Source organism: Symphalangus syndactylus, chromosome 3 (assembly GCF_028878055.3).
Source record: "Symphalangus syndactylus isolate Jambi chromosome 3, NHGRI_mSymSyn1-v2.1_pri, whole genome shotgun sequence".
In the NCBI taxonomy this organism is placed as follows: Eukaryota; Metazoa; Chordata; class Mammalia; order Primates; family Hylobatidae; genus Symphalangus; species Symphalangus syndactylus.
Genome location: NC_072425.2, coordinates 134,371,845 through 134,384,607, shown reverse-complemented (window position 1 = coordinate 134,384,607; position 12,763 = coordinate 134,371,845). Strand labels below are relative to the sequence as shown.

The 12,763-nt window shown below is 47.1% G+C and overlaps 2 protein-coding genes across 30 annotated transcripts in view; one reads left to right on the top strand and one right to left on the bottom strand.

The window, feature by feature from the left end:
* The window catches only part of CEP164 (centrosomal protein 164), a 99,123-nt gene that overhangs the window by 67,605 nt on the left and 18,755 nt on the right, over nucleotides 1-12,763 (bottom strand). For 13 of the 29 annotated variants that reach the window (XM_063635502.1, XM_063635498.1, XM_063635516.1 and 10 more), the window contains exons 2-3: nucleotides 7,379-7,481; nucleotides 1,765-1,876 (exon numbers count right to left, since the gene is read on the bottom strand). In XM_063635502.1, coding sequence (XP_063491572.1) covers nucleotides 1,765-1,876; nucleotides 7,379-7,460 — 194 coding nt within the window. In that variant the 5' untranslated portion in view covers nucleotides 7,461-7,481. Of the gene's footprint in view, nucleotides 1-1,764; nucleotides 1,877-6,080; nucleotides 6,102-6,390; nucleotides 6,500-7,378; nucleotides 7,482-9,273; nucleotides 9,432-9,668; nucleotides 9,724-10,388; nucleotides 10,467-12,763 lie in introns of those variants that run through there. The other 16 variants (XM_063635529.1, XM_063635492.1, XM_063635515.1 and 13 more) reach the window with 8 other exon arrangements.
* LOC129479713 (proline-rich protein 13-like) lies at nucleotides 9,438-9,970 on the top strand. The gene has a single exon (XM_055273292.2). It carries the CDS (start codon nucleotides 9,438-9,440, stop codon nucleotides 9,867-9,869), a length of 432 nt encoding a protein of 143 aa, XP_055129267.1. The 3' UTR covers nucleotides 9,870-9,970.

Here is a 12,763-nt window from a genome sequence, read left to right as displayed (position 1 = left end):
TTGTGTAAAGTCCTGACAAATTTACTTCAATAGAGGTGGGAGAAGGTTAAAGGAAAGGCGGCTAAAAAGATCAAGAGAACAGGCTGGGCTCAGTGGCTCACGCCTGTAATCCCAGAACTTTGGGAGGCCGAGGCAGGTGGACAACCTGAGGTCAGGAGTTTGAGGCCAGCCTGGCCAACACAGTGAAACACCGTCTACTAAAAATACAAAATCAGCCAGGCATGGTGTTGCATGCCTGTAATCCCAGCTACTCGGGAGGCTGAGGCAGGAGAATCGCTTGAACCCAGGAGGTGGAGGTTGCAGTGAGCCGAGATCGTGCCATTGCACTCCAGCCTGGGCAACAAGAGCGAGACTCCATCTCAAAAAAAAAAAAAAGATCAAGAAAACAAGAAGCCTGCCATGTGAGGAAAAGCTAGAAGGACTGTGATTCTTCAGCTAACAGTAAGGCGACAACTGTAATCACTTTGAGCTATGGCCAACACAGTGAATGGTATGAACAAGAACAGGATGATTATGCCTTGTCTACAAAATTGCACAAAACCAGCAGAAGAGGGGACCCCTAGGATACCTGAGGATGAGTTTGGGATAAGCATAGGGAAATCCCAGTCTAAGGCAGGAAGTAAATTTATGGCACTCACTTTAGGGAGACAAGCTGGAGAGAGCTCTATGCAAGTGATTAGGAAGAGCAATGCAAGACAGGAGGACAGGGTAGACATGGAGAACACGGAGAACAGTGTCACCACGAGCAGGGAGCACTGCAGTCCTCAGGAGAAGGAGGGAGACAGCAGTGGTGGCATGGCTCCTTATAGCTCCCCAACCTTGGCCACTCTGTCTTTCCTCTCCATAAACCTCTGTTTCCCTGAGACAACCTGAGTGAATCACTGCTCCTTCCAACCCAAAGAGCTCTAGCCAAAATGGAAAATATCAATGAATCCATGAATGTGAACCTATTCATGAATAGGTTACATCAATTCAGATATGGCAGAGCCAAGTGTTCCCAAGGGACACAGAAACCCTTTGCTGGTCTGCATGGCCTCACTGCAAACCTCTTTAACATCAACATCCATTTTATTTTATCTTTTTAAGTAGTAGTTTTATTTATTTATTTTGGGTTTTTTTTTGAGATGGAGTCTCGCTCTGTCGCCCATGCTAGAGTGCTGTGCCGCAATCTCGGCTCACTGCAACCTCCGCCTCCCAGGTTCAAGTTATTCTCCTGCCTCAGCCTCCTGAGTAGGCTAGGACTACAGTGTGCACTACCACACCCAGCTAATTTTTTGTATTTTTAGTAGAGACGGGGTTTCACCACCTTGGCCAGGCTGGTCTCAAATTCCTGACCTCAAGCAATCCACCCACCTCGGCCTCCCAAAGTGCTGGGATTACAGGCATGGGCCACTGTGCCTGGCAAGATCAGTATCCATCTTAGACATGCTATGGAGGTAAAGTTGTCACTTACAATATCAGTCTGCAAGGAGTAACAACAGCCCCTCAGCACATCCTAAACAGATGCTGGTGCTAGAGGACCGGACCCAGGGCAGTAGCTCCTGTGGCCTTGGATATAAGCATTGAACCCCATCCTAGGGACCGTCCAGTCAGCCTACACTGAAGCCTGAAATAGCAGGCAGCATAGCAGGGGGTGGCACAGTACTGTCCCTGACTGTACAGGATAGGCTTGGAAAAGCTGGCCAGTTCAAACTGATCTCCAGTATCAGCTTCCCTCTGCCTCTGCTAGGCCAAGTCAGTGGGCCGCACCCGCTGCTGACTTACCATGGTCTCCACTCTCCAGGCAGTGGGGCCATGATGCCCTCGCGCGCCAGCCACATCAGTTCTGGTTCCTTGATGGGATCAATACCAATCTCCCGGGCAAATTCAAGAAGTTCTGCAAGGAGAGGCAGAGGTGGGAAAGTAAGAGAGATGAAAAGAAGAAAAAAACTCACAATCCTTTTTCTACTTTGTCTTTTCTCTCCATCAATGAGAAAATCGTATTTCTTTAAATTATAAACAATAAACATATATAATTGTTTCCTTACAATTTACAAATAGTACACTTGAATCCAAGCATGCTATCTCCACACAATGATATAATCTGAAGCCAGGCATTAAAAACGCAAAAAATAGGCCAGGTGCGGTGGCTCATGCCTGTAATCTCAGCACTTTGGGAGGCCAAGGCGGGTAGATCATGAGGTCAGGAGTTCGAAACCAGCCTGGCCAACATGGTGAAACCCCATCTCTACTAAAAATACAAAAATTAGCCCAGTGTGGTGGTGCACATCTGTAATCCCAGCTACTCGGGAGGCTGAGGCAGGAGAATTGCTTGAACCCGGGAGGAAGAGGTTGCAGTGAGCCGAGATCACGCCATTGCATTCCAGCCTGGGCAATGAGAGCAAGACTTTGTCTCAAAAAAAAAAAAAAAAAAAAAGGCAAAAAATAAAATAAAACCAAGACTTCATTCCAGCAGGGGCCTCAGAGGGAAGAACCCCAAAACCATAGCCAGAACCATCCAGGATGAGCACAGCCTTACCAGAAGATAGTAAGCTCTCCCAAGATTTGCAAAAGCTTGGTACAAAAGCACTCATCATTCAATCAACAAGCATGTACTGAACAACTACAAGTGACTAAGCTCCTTGAGGACATTACAAACACACAATTAGAGTACAACCCAGGTGACACGTGCTGTAATGAAGACATGTCCTGTATGCTATGGGAGCAGAGAGAAGGCAGTGATTGATTCTGCCTAGGGGCAGGGAACTATCTGAGCTGAGAAAGTGGATGATACTCAAGCAGGCTGAACCCCTACTCACTGAACCCTCCCTTCCATGAAGGGAGTTGCCTCTTTTTCAATTTTGCAATATATTATGGACCCTAATACTTTTGTTCTGGCTGGGTGCAGTGGCACATGCCTGTAATCCCAGCACTTTGGTAAGCCGAGGTGGGAGGATCGCCTGAGTCCAGGAGATCAAGACCAGCCTGGGCAACATGGTGAGAACCCGTCTCTACAAAATATATGAAAATTAGCTGGGCATGGTGGCATGGGCCTATAGATGCAGCTACCCAGGAAGCTGAGGTGGGAGCTTACATTCTAGTAGAAGAGACAGCCAGCAATGAGCCTGAGAAGATCAAGGCTACACTCCAGCCTGGGGGACAAAGCAAGACTTCATCTCAAACAAACAAACAAAAATTTTGTTGTACTCTGGAAATGAAGAATTTCGAAAAGCTCTTTTGCCACAGAACTGAAGGACAGTGGAGATACATATACTGACTTAAGAGCTATCTCAGCCAGGCATGGTGGTTCATGCCTGTAATCCCAGCACTTTGGGAGGCCAAGGCGGGCAGATCACTTGAGCTCAGGATTTTGAGACCAGCTTGGGCAACATGGAGAAACCTCACCTATATAAAAAATACAAAAAGTAGCTGGGCATGGTGGCATGTGCCTATAGTCCCAGCTACTTAGGAGGCTGAGGCAGGAGAATCGCTTGAGACAGGAAGCAGTGGTTGCAGTGAGCTGAGATCCCACCATTGCACTCCAGCCTGGGCGACAAGAGTGAAATCCTGTCCAAAAAAAAAAAAAAAAGAGCTATCTCATGTACAGGAAAAAAGATAAATGAGATAACCGTTGGAACATGTCACCAGAACCCCCAGAAATGATTAAATATTCAAATGACATCAATGCTTAAGCTGGTAATAGCCCAGGCCAGAGGGCATCACCAATGAGCCATCTCAGTGGAAAATTTGGAGGTTGACATACCTGGGAACTAGGAAAGAAAAAATATTTTTTCAAAGGAATGCCTGGAACTTGATTGGCCAGAGACTAATTTATTCATTTTTCACGAACATTTTTGAGTGCCTCCTATGTACCAGTCACTACGAGCCATGAATAAGAAAAAAACTAGTCACTGCCATTATGGAGCTTACATTCTAGTAAAAGAGACAGCCAGCAATGAAGTAAACAGATAAATATACAAAAAATTAAAGCTTCTGATAAATGCAATGAAGGAAGTAAATGAGGTAGGAGCTAGAGAACATCAGGATGGAAGAGCATTCCTTTAGAAATGATGGTCAAGGAACCGAGCTGTTGCACTCTAGCCTGGGCAACAAGAGTGAAACTCCATCTCAAAATAATAATAATAATAATAATTATTATTAATTATTATTATTATTATGGCCAAGGAATGCCTCTCAGCAATGTTGACAGTTAACTGAAACCTGCACAAGCAAAAGGAGCCAGCCATGCAGAGCACTGGAGAAAGAGCATTCAGGCAGAAGAAGCACAGGTGCAAAGGATCTGTGACAACCAGTAGCTCTGGGGACTGTCAGAAAGCCAGTATAGCCAGGTATGGTGATGCACACCTGTAATCCCAGCAGGTTGGGAGACTGAGGTGGGTGGATTGCTTGAGCCCAGGAGTTCAAGACCAGCCTGGGCAACACGGCAAGACCCCATCTCTATCAACAAAATACAAAAATTAGCAGGGCCTGATGGTATGCACTTGTGGTCCCAGCTACTTGGGAGGCTGAGGTGGGAGAATCACTTGAGCCCAGGGGGTCAGGGCTTCAGTAAGCCAAGTTCACACCACTGCACTTCAGTGTGAGTGACAGAGTGAAACTCGGTCTCAAAAAACAAACAAACAACAAAAAAAGGCCAATGTGACTGGTAGAGAGAGCCAGGTCACAGAGCCCTGCAATCCCATCAAGGGTGTTGAGGATATGGTGGGGGGGCCGGAGACTAAAAGCACAGCCCTGACATGATCTGCTTTATAAACAGTAAGGCTAATTAGGAAGCTACTGAGATAGCCCAGGAAGAGAAAATGATGGCTTGAAGTTAGAATGCCTACACCTGGACTGGGCCAAAGAAAGTTTTTATAAACATCCTTAGAAAAACCTTTGACTCCATTTACAACAGTAACCAAATGTATACAAATTTAAGAAATAGGCCATTCGTGGCCAGGTGCAGTGACTCACACCTGTAATCCCAGCACTTTGGGAGGCCGAGGCAGGTGGAGCACCTGAAGTCAAGAGTCCAAGACCAGCCTGACCAATATGGTGAAACCCTGTCTCTGCTAAAAATACAAAAATTAGCTGGGTGTGGTGGCGTGAACCTGTAGTCCCAGCTACTCGGGAGTCTGAGACAGAAGAATCACTTGAACCTGGAGGTTGCAGTGAGTCGAGCTCACGCCACTGCACTCCAGCCTGGGCGACAAAGCAAGACTCTGTCTCTAAAGAGAAAGTAGGAAAGAAAAAAAGAGGCCAGTCGTAGTGGCTTATGTCTGTAATCCCTGCACTTTGGGAAGCCCAGGCAGGAGGATCACTTGAACCCAGGAGTTCAAGACTAGCCTGGGCAACACGGTGAGATCCTATCCCTACAAAAAAATTTATTTTAATTAGCCAGACCCATGGCATGCACCTGTAGTTCTAACTACATGGGAGGATCACCTGAGCCCACGAGTTCAAGGCTGCAATGAGCTATGACAGAGCCACTGCATACCAGCCTGGGTGACAGAGTAAGACTGTCTCTAAAAACAAAAATACGGAAAACAAAAAAACGCCCTATGCTATAAGCAAAGTCCAGCATTTAACATGAGATCCATGTATTCCTAGAGATGCAAGAATTGTGAACCCTGCTCTCAGATCCATGAACCACCTGAACTATAAGCAAACTTTGTATGCCTAGATGATAACTCGTCAGAATTTCAAAGAAACTTTCACTCCAAATAATTGCATAGTGCTTCAAAGTGCAGGCCCTATGGCCAGCCACAAGTGGCTCATGCCTGTAATCCCAATCCTCTGGGAGGCCAAGACAGGGAGATCACTTGTCAGTTTGAGACCAGCCTGGCCAACATGGCAAAACCCCGTCTCTACTAAAAATACAAAAAAATTACCCAGGCATAGTGGCACGCATCTGTAGTCCCAGCTACTAGGGAGGCTAAGGCAGGAGATTCACTTGAACCTCGGAGGTGGAGGTTGCAGTGAGCAGAGATCCCGCCACTGCCCTCCAGCCTGGGCGGCAGAGTGAAACTCCATCTCAAAAACAAACAAACAAACAAAAAAAAAAAACAAAAAACAAAGTGCAGGCCCTAGAGTTTGCATACCTGGAGGTGGATTCTAGCAACACCACTTAGAATAGAACTGTATATCCACAGGAAGTTAATCTTTCTGTGCCTTGGTTTCCTCATCTGTAAAAGGGGGATAATAACAGTACCTAACTCACGGAGTTGCAGTGAGGGTTGAAAAGGTAATACATGGACCAGGTATGGTGTCTCCCACCTGTAATCCCAGCACTCTGGGAGATGGAGGTGGGAAGATCACTTGAGGTCAGTTTGAGACCAGCCTGGCAACATGGCAAAACCCCTTCTCTACTAAAAATACGAAAATTAGTTCCCCAGGTGTGGTGGCAGGCACCTGTAGTTCAGGAGGCTGAGGCACGAGATTCGCTTGAATCCGGGAGAGGTTGCAGTGAGCCAAGATCATACGACTGCACTCTAGCCTGGGTGACAGAGTGAGACTGTGTCTCAAAAAAAAAAAAAAAAAAAGGAAAAGGTAATAAGGTAACACATGTAAAGTGCTTAAAACAGACACTGGCACATAATAAGTTATGTTGTTATTGTTATTAATAATGTTATTGTTGTTTAAAAAAACACTGCTCTAAGTTTGTGCTTAGGAAATTGGGTTTCCCCTGGTCTCAGAACACACTGTATTTAGATATCCCCTACTATGTTTCCATTTAAATCTAATCATTGCTCTAACCCAGAGACAGCAAACTTTTTCCGTAAACATCCGGATAGTAACTATTTTACCCTTTGTGGGTCATATACCTCTCTTACAGCCACATATCTCTGCAGCTGTAGCATAAAAGCAGCCACACACAATACATAAACCAGTGTGGCTGTTTTCCAATGAAGGTTTATTTACAAAAACAGGCAAGTTGCCAGGCAAAGTGGCTCACGCCTGTAATCCCAGCACTTTGGGAGCCGGAGGCAGGCAAATTGCTTGAGGTCAGGAGTTCGAGACCAGCTTGTCCAACATGGTGAAACCCATCTCTACTAAAAGTACTAAAATTAGCTGGGTGTGGTGGTGCATGCCTATAGTTCCAGCTTCTCGGGAGGCTGAAGTGGGAGAATCGCTTGAACCTGGGAGGCAGAGGTTGCAGTGAGCTGAGATCATGCCACTGCGTTGCAGCCTGGGAAACAGAAAGAAACTTAAAAAAAAAAAAAAAAAAAAAAACAGGCAAGAGGCCAAGGTAGGCTCACATCTGATCTAACCCAAATATACTAAGCCACTCTGTACATGTACCATACTTTGCATTGAAAGAACAAAAATAAACCAGACATAATCTCTGTCCTCAAAAAACAAACACAATACACCACAGGCCTCTTCACAGACTTGTTACCTTGCTCACTAGGAATGTAGGTCTCATCATAATCTTCTTCCAGAACCAGCTGATCTCCTATGCGGAGGGGTTGTCCAGCCATGACTCATCTGGGCTCAAACACCTAGATACCAGAGATCCCCACCAAAAGAGAAAACTCAGTGACCAAGCTTAACAGGGGAAAAGTTGGCACTGGGTCATGGAGCATCTAGGTCAAACCAGACCCTGCAGAGCAATTTGGCCAGGGCCTTCCCAGGCTCCAGGTATAGTGGAGGGTGAAACCAACAACTCAAGGCTCACAGGCTCTGCGCCTGTGAAAGGTCTCCCAAAGGCTTGATGAACACTTGGTGAACCACAAAACATCTTCAAGCCTGGCTCTGTCAAGAGTTTGACTTTGTACCCGCCCCCCCCACGATAGAAGAAACAATTATAATACAGAACCACCCAGCAGAAAATCCTAGTGACACCAAAATAACCAGCAGCACACACACTCCCATACACCAGCACATCTCCGTGGCACACCCCCATCTCAACACATATTCGTATCTGGATGTCTCGATTCATACCCAAAATGCCCTCAGGAAGCTTACACTCCAGTGGTGGGAACAACCTCAAGAGCAGCAGAAGGCAGAAGGGAAAAAAAACTTCCTGTTCTGGGAGTACTAAGATAAGGGCAAAAAATTTCCCCGAAGAAAGAAAGCAAGGAAGGAAGGGAGGGAGGCTGGCAAGAATTCTGGTGGTGGAGAAAGGCATTCTAGACAGAGGGAGCATCTTGCGCAGACAGGTGTTCCAGAGTGCGGATACCAGCATGTGTGACCGGCTGGTCACAGAGAGCCTTGTAGACCGTGCTAAAGAGCCTCCACCCTGTCCTACACCAGAGGTGAGTCACTGAGGGCTCTGGTGAAACGAAGTATCACAGGGTGGCATTTTTTTAGGACAAGAATTCTGGCAAGAGTGGCATGGCTGGATTGGAGAAATGAGAGACTGGTGTCAGGAAAACCACTTGAGGAGGCTGCTGCCCAGGGGCAAGATGATAAGGGCTCTAACTAGGGCAGAAGCAGGGGAATGAAGAAGAGACAGTCAGAACGGACCCAGTGATGTCAAGCTTAATAGGACCAGGATATGGGGGAAAAGCGGAAAGCAGCTATATCCCTCCAAAATTCACATATGTATTTTACTTTTTTTTTTTTTTTTTTTTAACAGAGATGGTGTCTCACTATGTTGCCCAGGCTGGTATCGAACTCCTGGGTGCAAGCGATGCTCCCACCTCAGCCTCTCAAAGTAAGAAAAATACACATATTGAAGCCCTAATCCACAATGTGACTGGATCTTTAGGAGGTAATTAAAGTTAAATGAGGTCATTAAGGTTAAATGGCCTGATAGGATTAAAAGGAGAGGAAGAGAAAAAGGACCAGGAACCAGGGCAGCAGATGGGGCCCAATGCCTAGTGGCTTAGAGCTCTCTCTCTACCATCTGAGGACACAGCAAGAAGGCAGCTGTCTGCAAGGCAGGAACCAGCAACAGACCTTGATATGCGCCTTCTAGCTTCCAGAACTATGAGAAAAGAGATTTCTGTTGTTTGAGCCCCCCCAGTCTATGGTATTGTGTTATGGCAGCCCAAGTGAAGACAGAAGTCCAGCTTGAATCCAAGGTTTCTAGCTCCAGGGATGGGGCGGTACCAAATTCTTCAACTGACAAGCTGGTGCACTTCTAGAATTGCTCCTCTCTTCCCGGGACCTCAGGACCCCAGTTCCCACCAACTCTCCCCATGGCAGCTCCCATGCTGCAGCCTGATGAAGCAGGTCACCTGGGAAACTGCTGCCACACATAGCCCTGCTCAGAGCACCTCCCCAACCTGCAGAGCAGTTGGCCACGCCAGATGTAACCAACAGGAGTCTGGAGCCACAAGTCCTGACCTCTCCAGTCCCCACTTCCTCAGAAGCTGCCACTGTTCCTCCTGGAGCAGCAAGGATGAAATGGCCCTCTTCAAGCAGAAAGGCCCAGCCATTAAAAACGTCAGGATCTGGGAGAACGCATCAGGCCCCGGCTGCCGCGGAAAGGCTGGAGGACACACCTAAATATGTGGAATCCCAATGCCAGATGGCCAGGGCCAAATCCATATCCCCCCAACACTGGGTGCCCTGGAGGTTCCAATCCTGCCCACCCACCACCTGTCAATCCACCCTTTCCCCCAGGCCCCTGTCCTCCTCCCCTAGGAGCTCCCCAGGGCAATCCAGCTTTCCCCCCACGTGGGGCCCCTCATCCCATACCACAGCCAGGGTATCCAGGATGCCAATCCTCAGGTCCCTACCTTCCTCCATACCCACCGCCTGCCCCTGGAATCCCTCCTGTGAATCCCTTGGCTCCTGGCATGGTCAGACCAGCAGTGATAGTGGACAAGGAGATGCAGAAGAAAATGAAGAAAGCTCATAAAAAGATGCACAAGCACCACAAGCACGGCAAGCATTCCTCCTCCTCTTTCTCCTCCTCTTCCAGCAGTGATTCTGACTGAATACAGGCCCTGGACCCTTCCCTCAAGTCTCACCAGTTCTGCTCTCCCATCAAGCTTCAGATGCCATGTTGTACTGGGGGAAAGTAGCCCTTGTGCTCCCCCCCACCCCCCACAACCTGAGCCTCACCCTGCTGTTGAACCCTGAGTGGCTAGGGGAAATGGGAAGAGGATTGCCATGGCCTGGCCATCTTCTTGCTGCTTGGATAGATCATACAGCTAATGAGTTTAGCAGGGGAGCTATTTTTTTGAAGATGATGAACTAAATGTTGAAGACAAGTTTGAGATCTGTAAAATGTGACATTTTTTTACTTTTGCTTGTAATACTTGTGATTGGGGAGGTTTGTGGAAATTTAATTATGATTAAAAACCTCTATCTTTTTTGTAATGTTGGCATACTTGGGGAATTTAGTGGCAAATACATTCCCCAGCAGGCCTTTTGTTGGTTGCACTAACTGCAAGTTTGCTGGGAAGTAGAGTCCGTTTGGTCGATGAGCTTTGACTGCCGTTTTGGAACCTCACCTCTCCTCCTTAGCCCAATATACTGTCTCAGGTCCTATTCTCGTTCTCCAGCTCTCAGTCCAAATAAAGTTATTTCTCCTGGTTAAAAAAAAAAAAAAAAAAAAAAAGTCAGGATCTGGCCTAGAAAGAGTTTTCAGGAAATGGCTGGATCTGGAGAATCTGAACCTATTCCAAGGTTCCTAGAGACCCCTGACAAGCAACAAAGGATCCACCAGGGACTGTTTACTGTGGCCCCCCTCTCTGTACCATGACAGCTAAGAGGTGGGCAACAGACGAGTCCTGCCTTAGGACTCACAAGACATGGTTCCCTTTGTCAGTGCCCTGAACCTGAAGGGAGCCAGCTTCTGGCCCTCATTCCCACCATGCCACCTCCAAGCAGGAAGAAAACACCAAAGGAAAAGGGCTTCTTTCGGCAGTACATAAGCTGAAATGGGAATGTGCTCCCAACCCTCAGAAGAACCCGTAACGTCCTGCAGACATGATGCCCCACTGTGCTACACACACTGTCAGAGGCGACGTAGGCCTGACCACTGCTGACGCTAAAAAGCTGAGCAGAAAAGGACCAGGAACCAGGATGGCAGATGGGGCCCACCGCCTGGTGGCTTACAGAGTCACCTGAATCTTTAATCCTCTTAGGGAGAGGAGAAGAGAAAAAGGATCCATGGGCAGGGAGGGCCCAACGGTGGCCTGAACATTAGGGTGAATAAGCACTTCTCAAGCATGTGCTCTATACGAGGTACTAATCTTTACCTCAGAGAATTTGAGAAATTCTGCATTTGAGAAATGTTATCCCCTAGATGCATCCCATCTCCAGAAAGCACAGGACAGGTGTCTCTGTCCACATGGCAACAAGACAAATTCACTATATACATAATGATCTGTATTTACCTTTTTTTTTTTTTGAGACGAAGTCTCACTCTGTCACCCAGGCTGGAGTGCAGTGGCGTGATCTTGGTTCACTGCAACCTCTGTCTCCCAGGTTCAAGCTAGTCTCCTGTCTCAGCCGCCCGAGAAGCTGGGATTATAGGCACCCACCACCATGCCTGGCTAATCTCTGGATTTTTAGTAGAGATGGGATTTCACCACATTGGCCAGGCTGCTCTCAAACTCCTGACCTCAGGTGATCCACCGGCCCTGGCCTCCCAAAGTGCTGGAATTACAGGCATGAGCCACCGTGCCTGGCAATATATTTAACTACTTAAAGATCAGGAAAACTCTGGAAAATCTGAATTCACGGATCATCCAAATTCAAATAAATGTTCTGCCAGAAAAAAATTAAAATATGGGTGGGTTGTATTCTACCTTCTTTCCTTACCTTATCTGGCTATAGAAAAGATGTGGGCAAGGACAGGTCCAAAAGGGCAATGAGTTAAAGAAAAAAGGAACGTGGGAAGAGAAGTCATATCTATTTGTCTGTATGTAGTAGCAGGATGGCTACTAAAGATCATCTACTCATTCAAGGAATATTTATTGGGCACCTACTACATGCATTTATTTCTAGGCACTAGAGATGCAATCGTGATTAAAAACAGATTCAGCTGCTGCTACTCTTGAGCTAGTCTGGGAAGGGAGGGAGACAAACCAATCAGTCAGGGAGAAATGTATAATTAGAACCGAGGGAAGTGCTCTGAAGGAACTAAGCCTGATTTAGATGATGCCTACACTGAGAACTGAAGGATGAGTAGGTATTCACTAGACAAAGAAAAAAAGGAAAGTGTGTTCTAACAGATGCATGCAAAAGTCCCTCAGCAGAAGGCAACACAAGGCAAGAAGCAGCACAGTTGTAGAGGATGCTGGGGAGGCCAGTGGGAGCCAGGCCATGCAGACTTGCCCTTTATCATAAGAGAACTAGGGCTGGGCACAGTGGCTCACACCTGTAATCTCAGCACTTTGGGAGGCTAAGCAGGAGGATCGCTTGAGCCCAGGAGTTCGAGACCACCGTGAGCAATGTAAGACGACCCTGTCTTACCCTGTACAAAAAAATTTAAAAATTAGCCAGGTGTGGTGGTGTATACCTGTAGTCCCAGCTACAGGGGAGACTGAGGTGGGAGGATCGCTTGAGCCCAGGTGGTCAAGGCTGCAGTGAGCCTCGATTGTGCCAGCCTCAGTGACAGAGCAAGACCCTGTCTCAAAAAAGAGAAATGGAAGCCAGGAAACGGTTTTTCCAGATACACATTTTGAAAAATTACTCCAGAAGCTACTAGGAGTACACCCTAAAGTGGAGGCCAGATTGGAAAGAAGAAAATCAGGGCTGATGCAGAGAGATAAGGTAGAAAACCATAAGCTAGGCTAGGTAAGAGGCAATGGTAACCTGAGTTGGAGTGGTAACAGAGGATGAGAAGTCTAAGAATGCAGCCCTTGGGCCAAGCACTGTG

Excerpts from the sequence above, each read along its gene's own strand:
- LOC129479713 (XM_055273292.2), top strand. The coding sequence starts at position 9,438 with ATGTGGAATCCCAATGCCAGATGGCCAGGGCCAAATCCATATCCCCCC.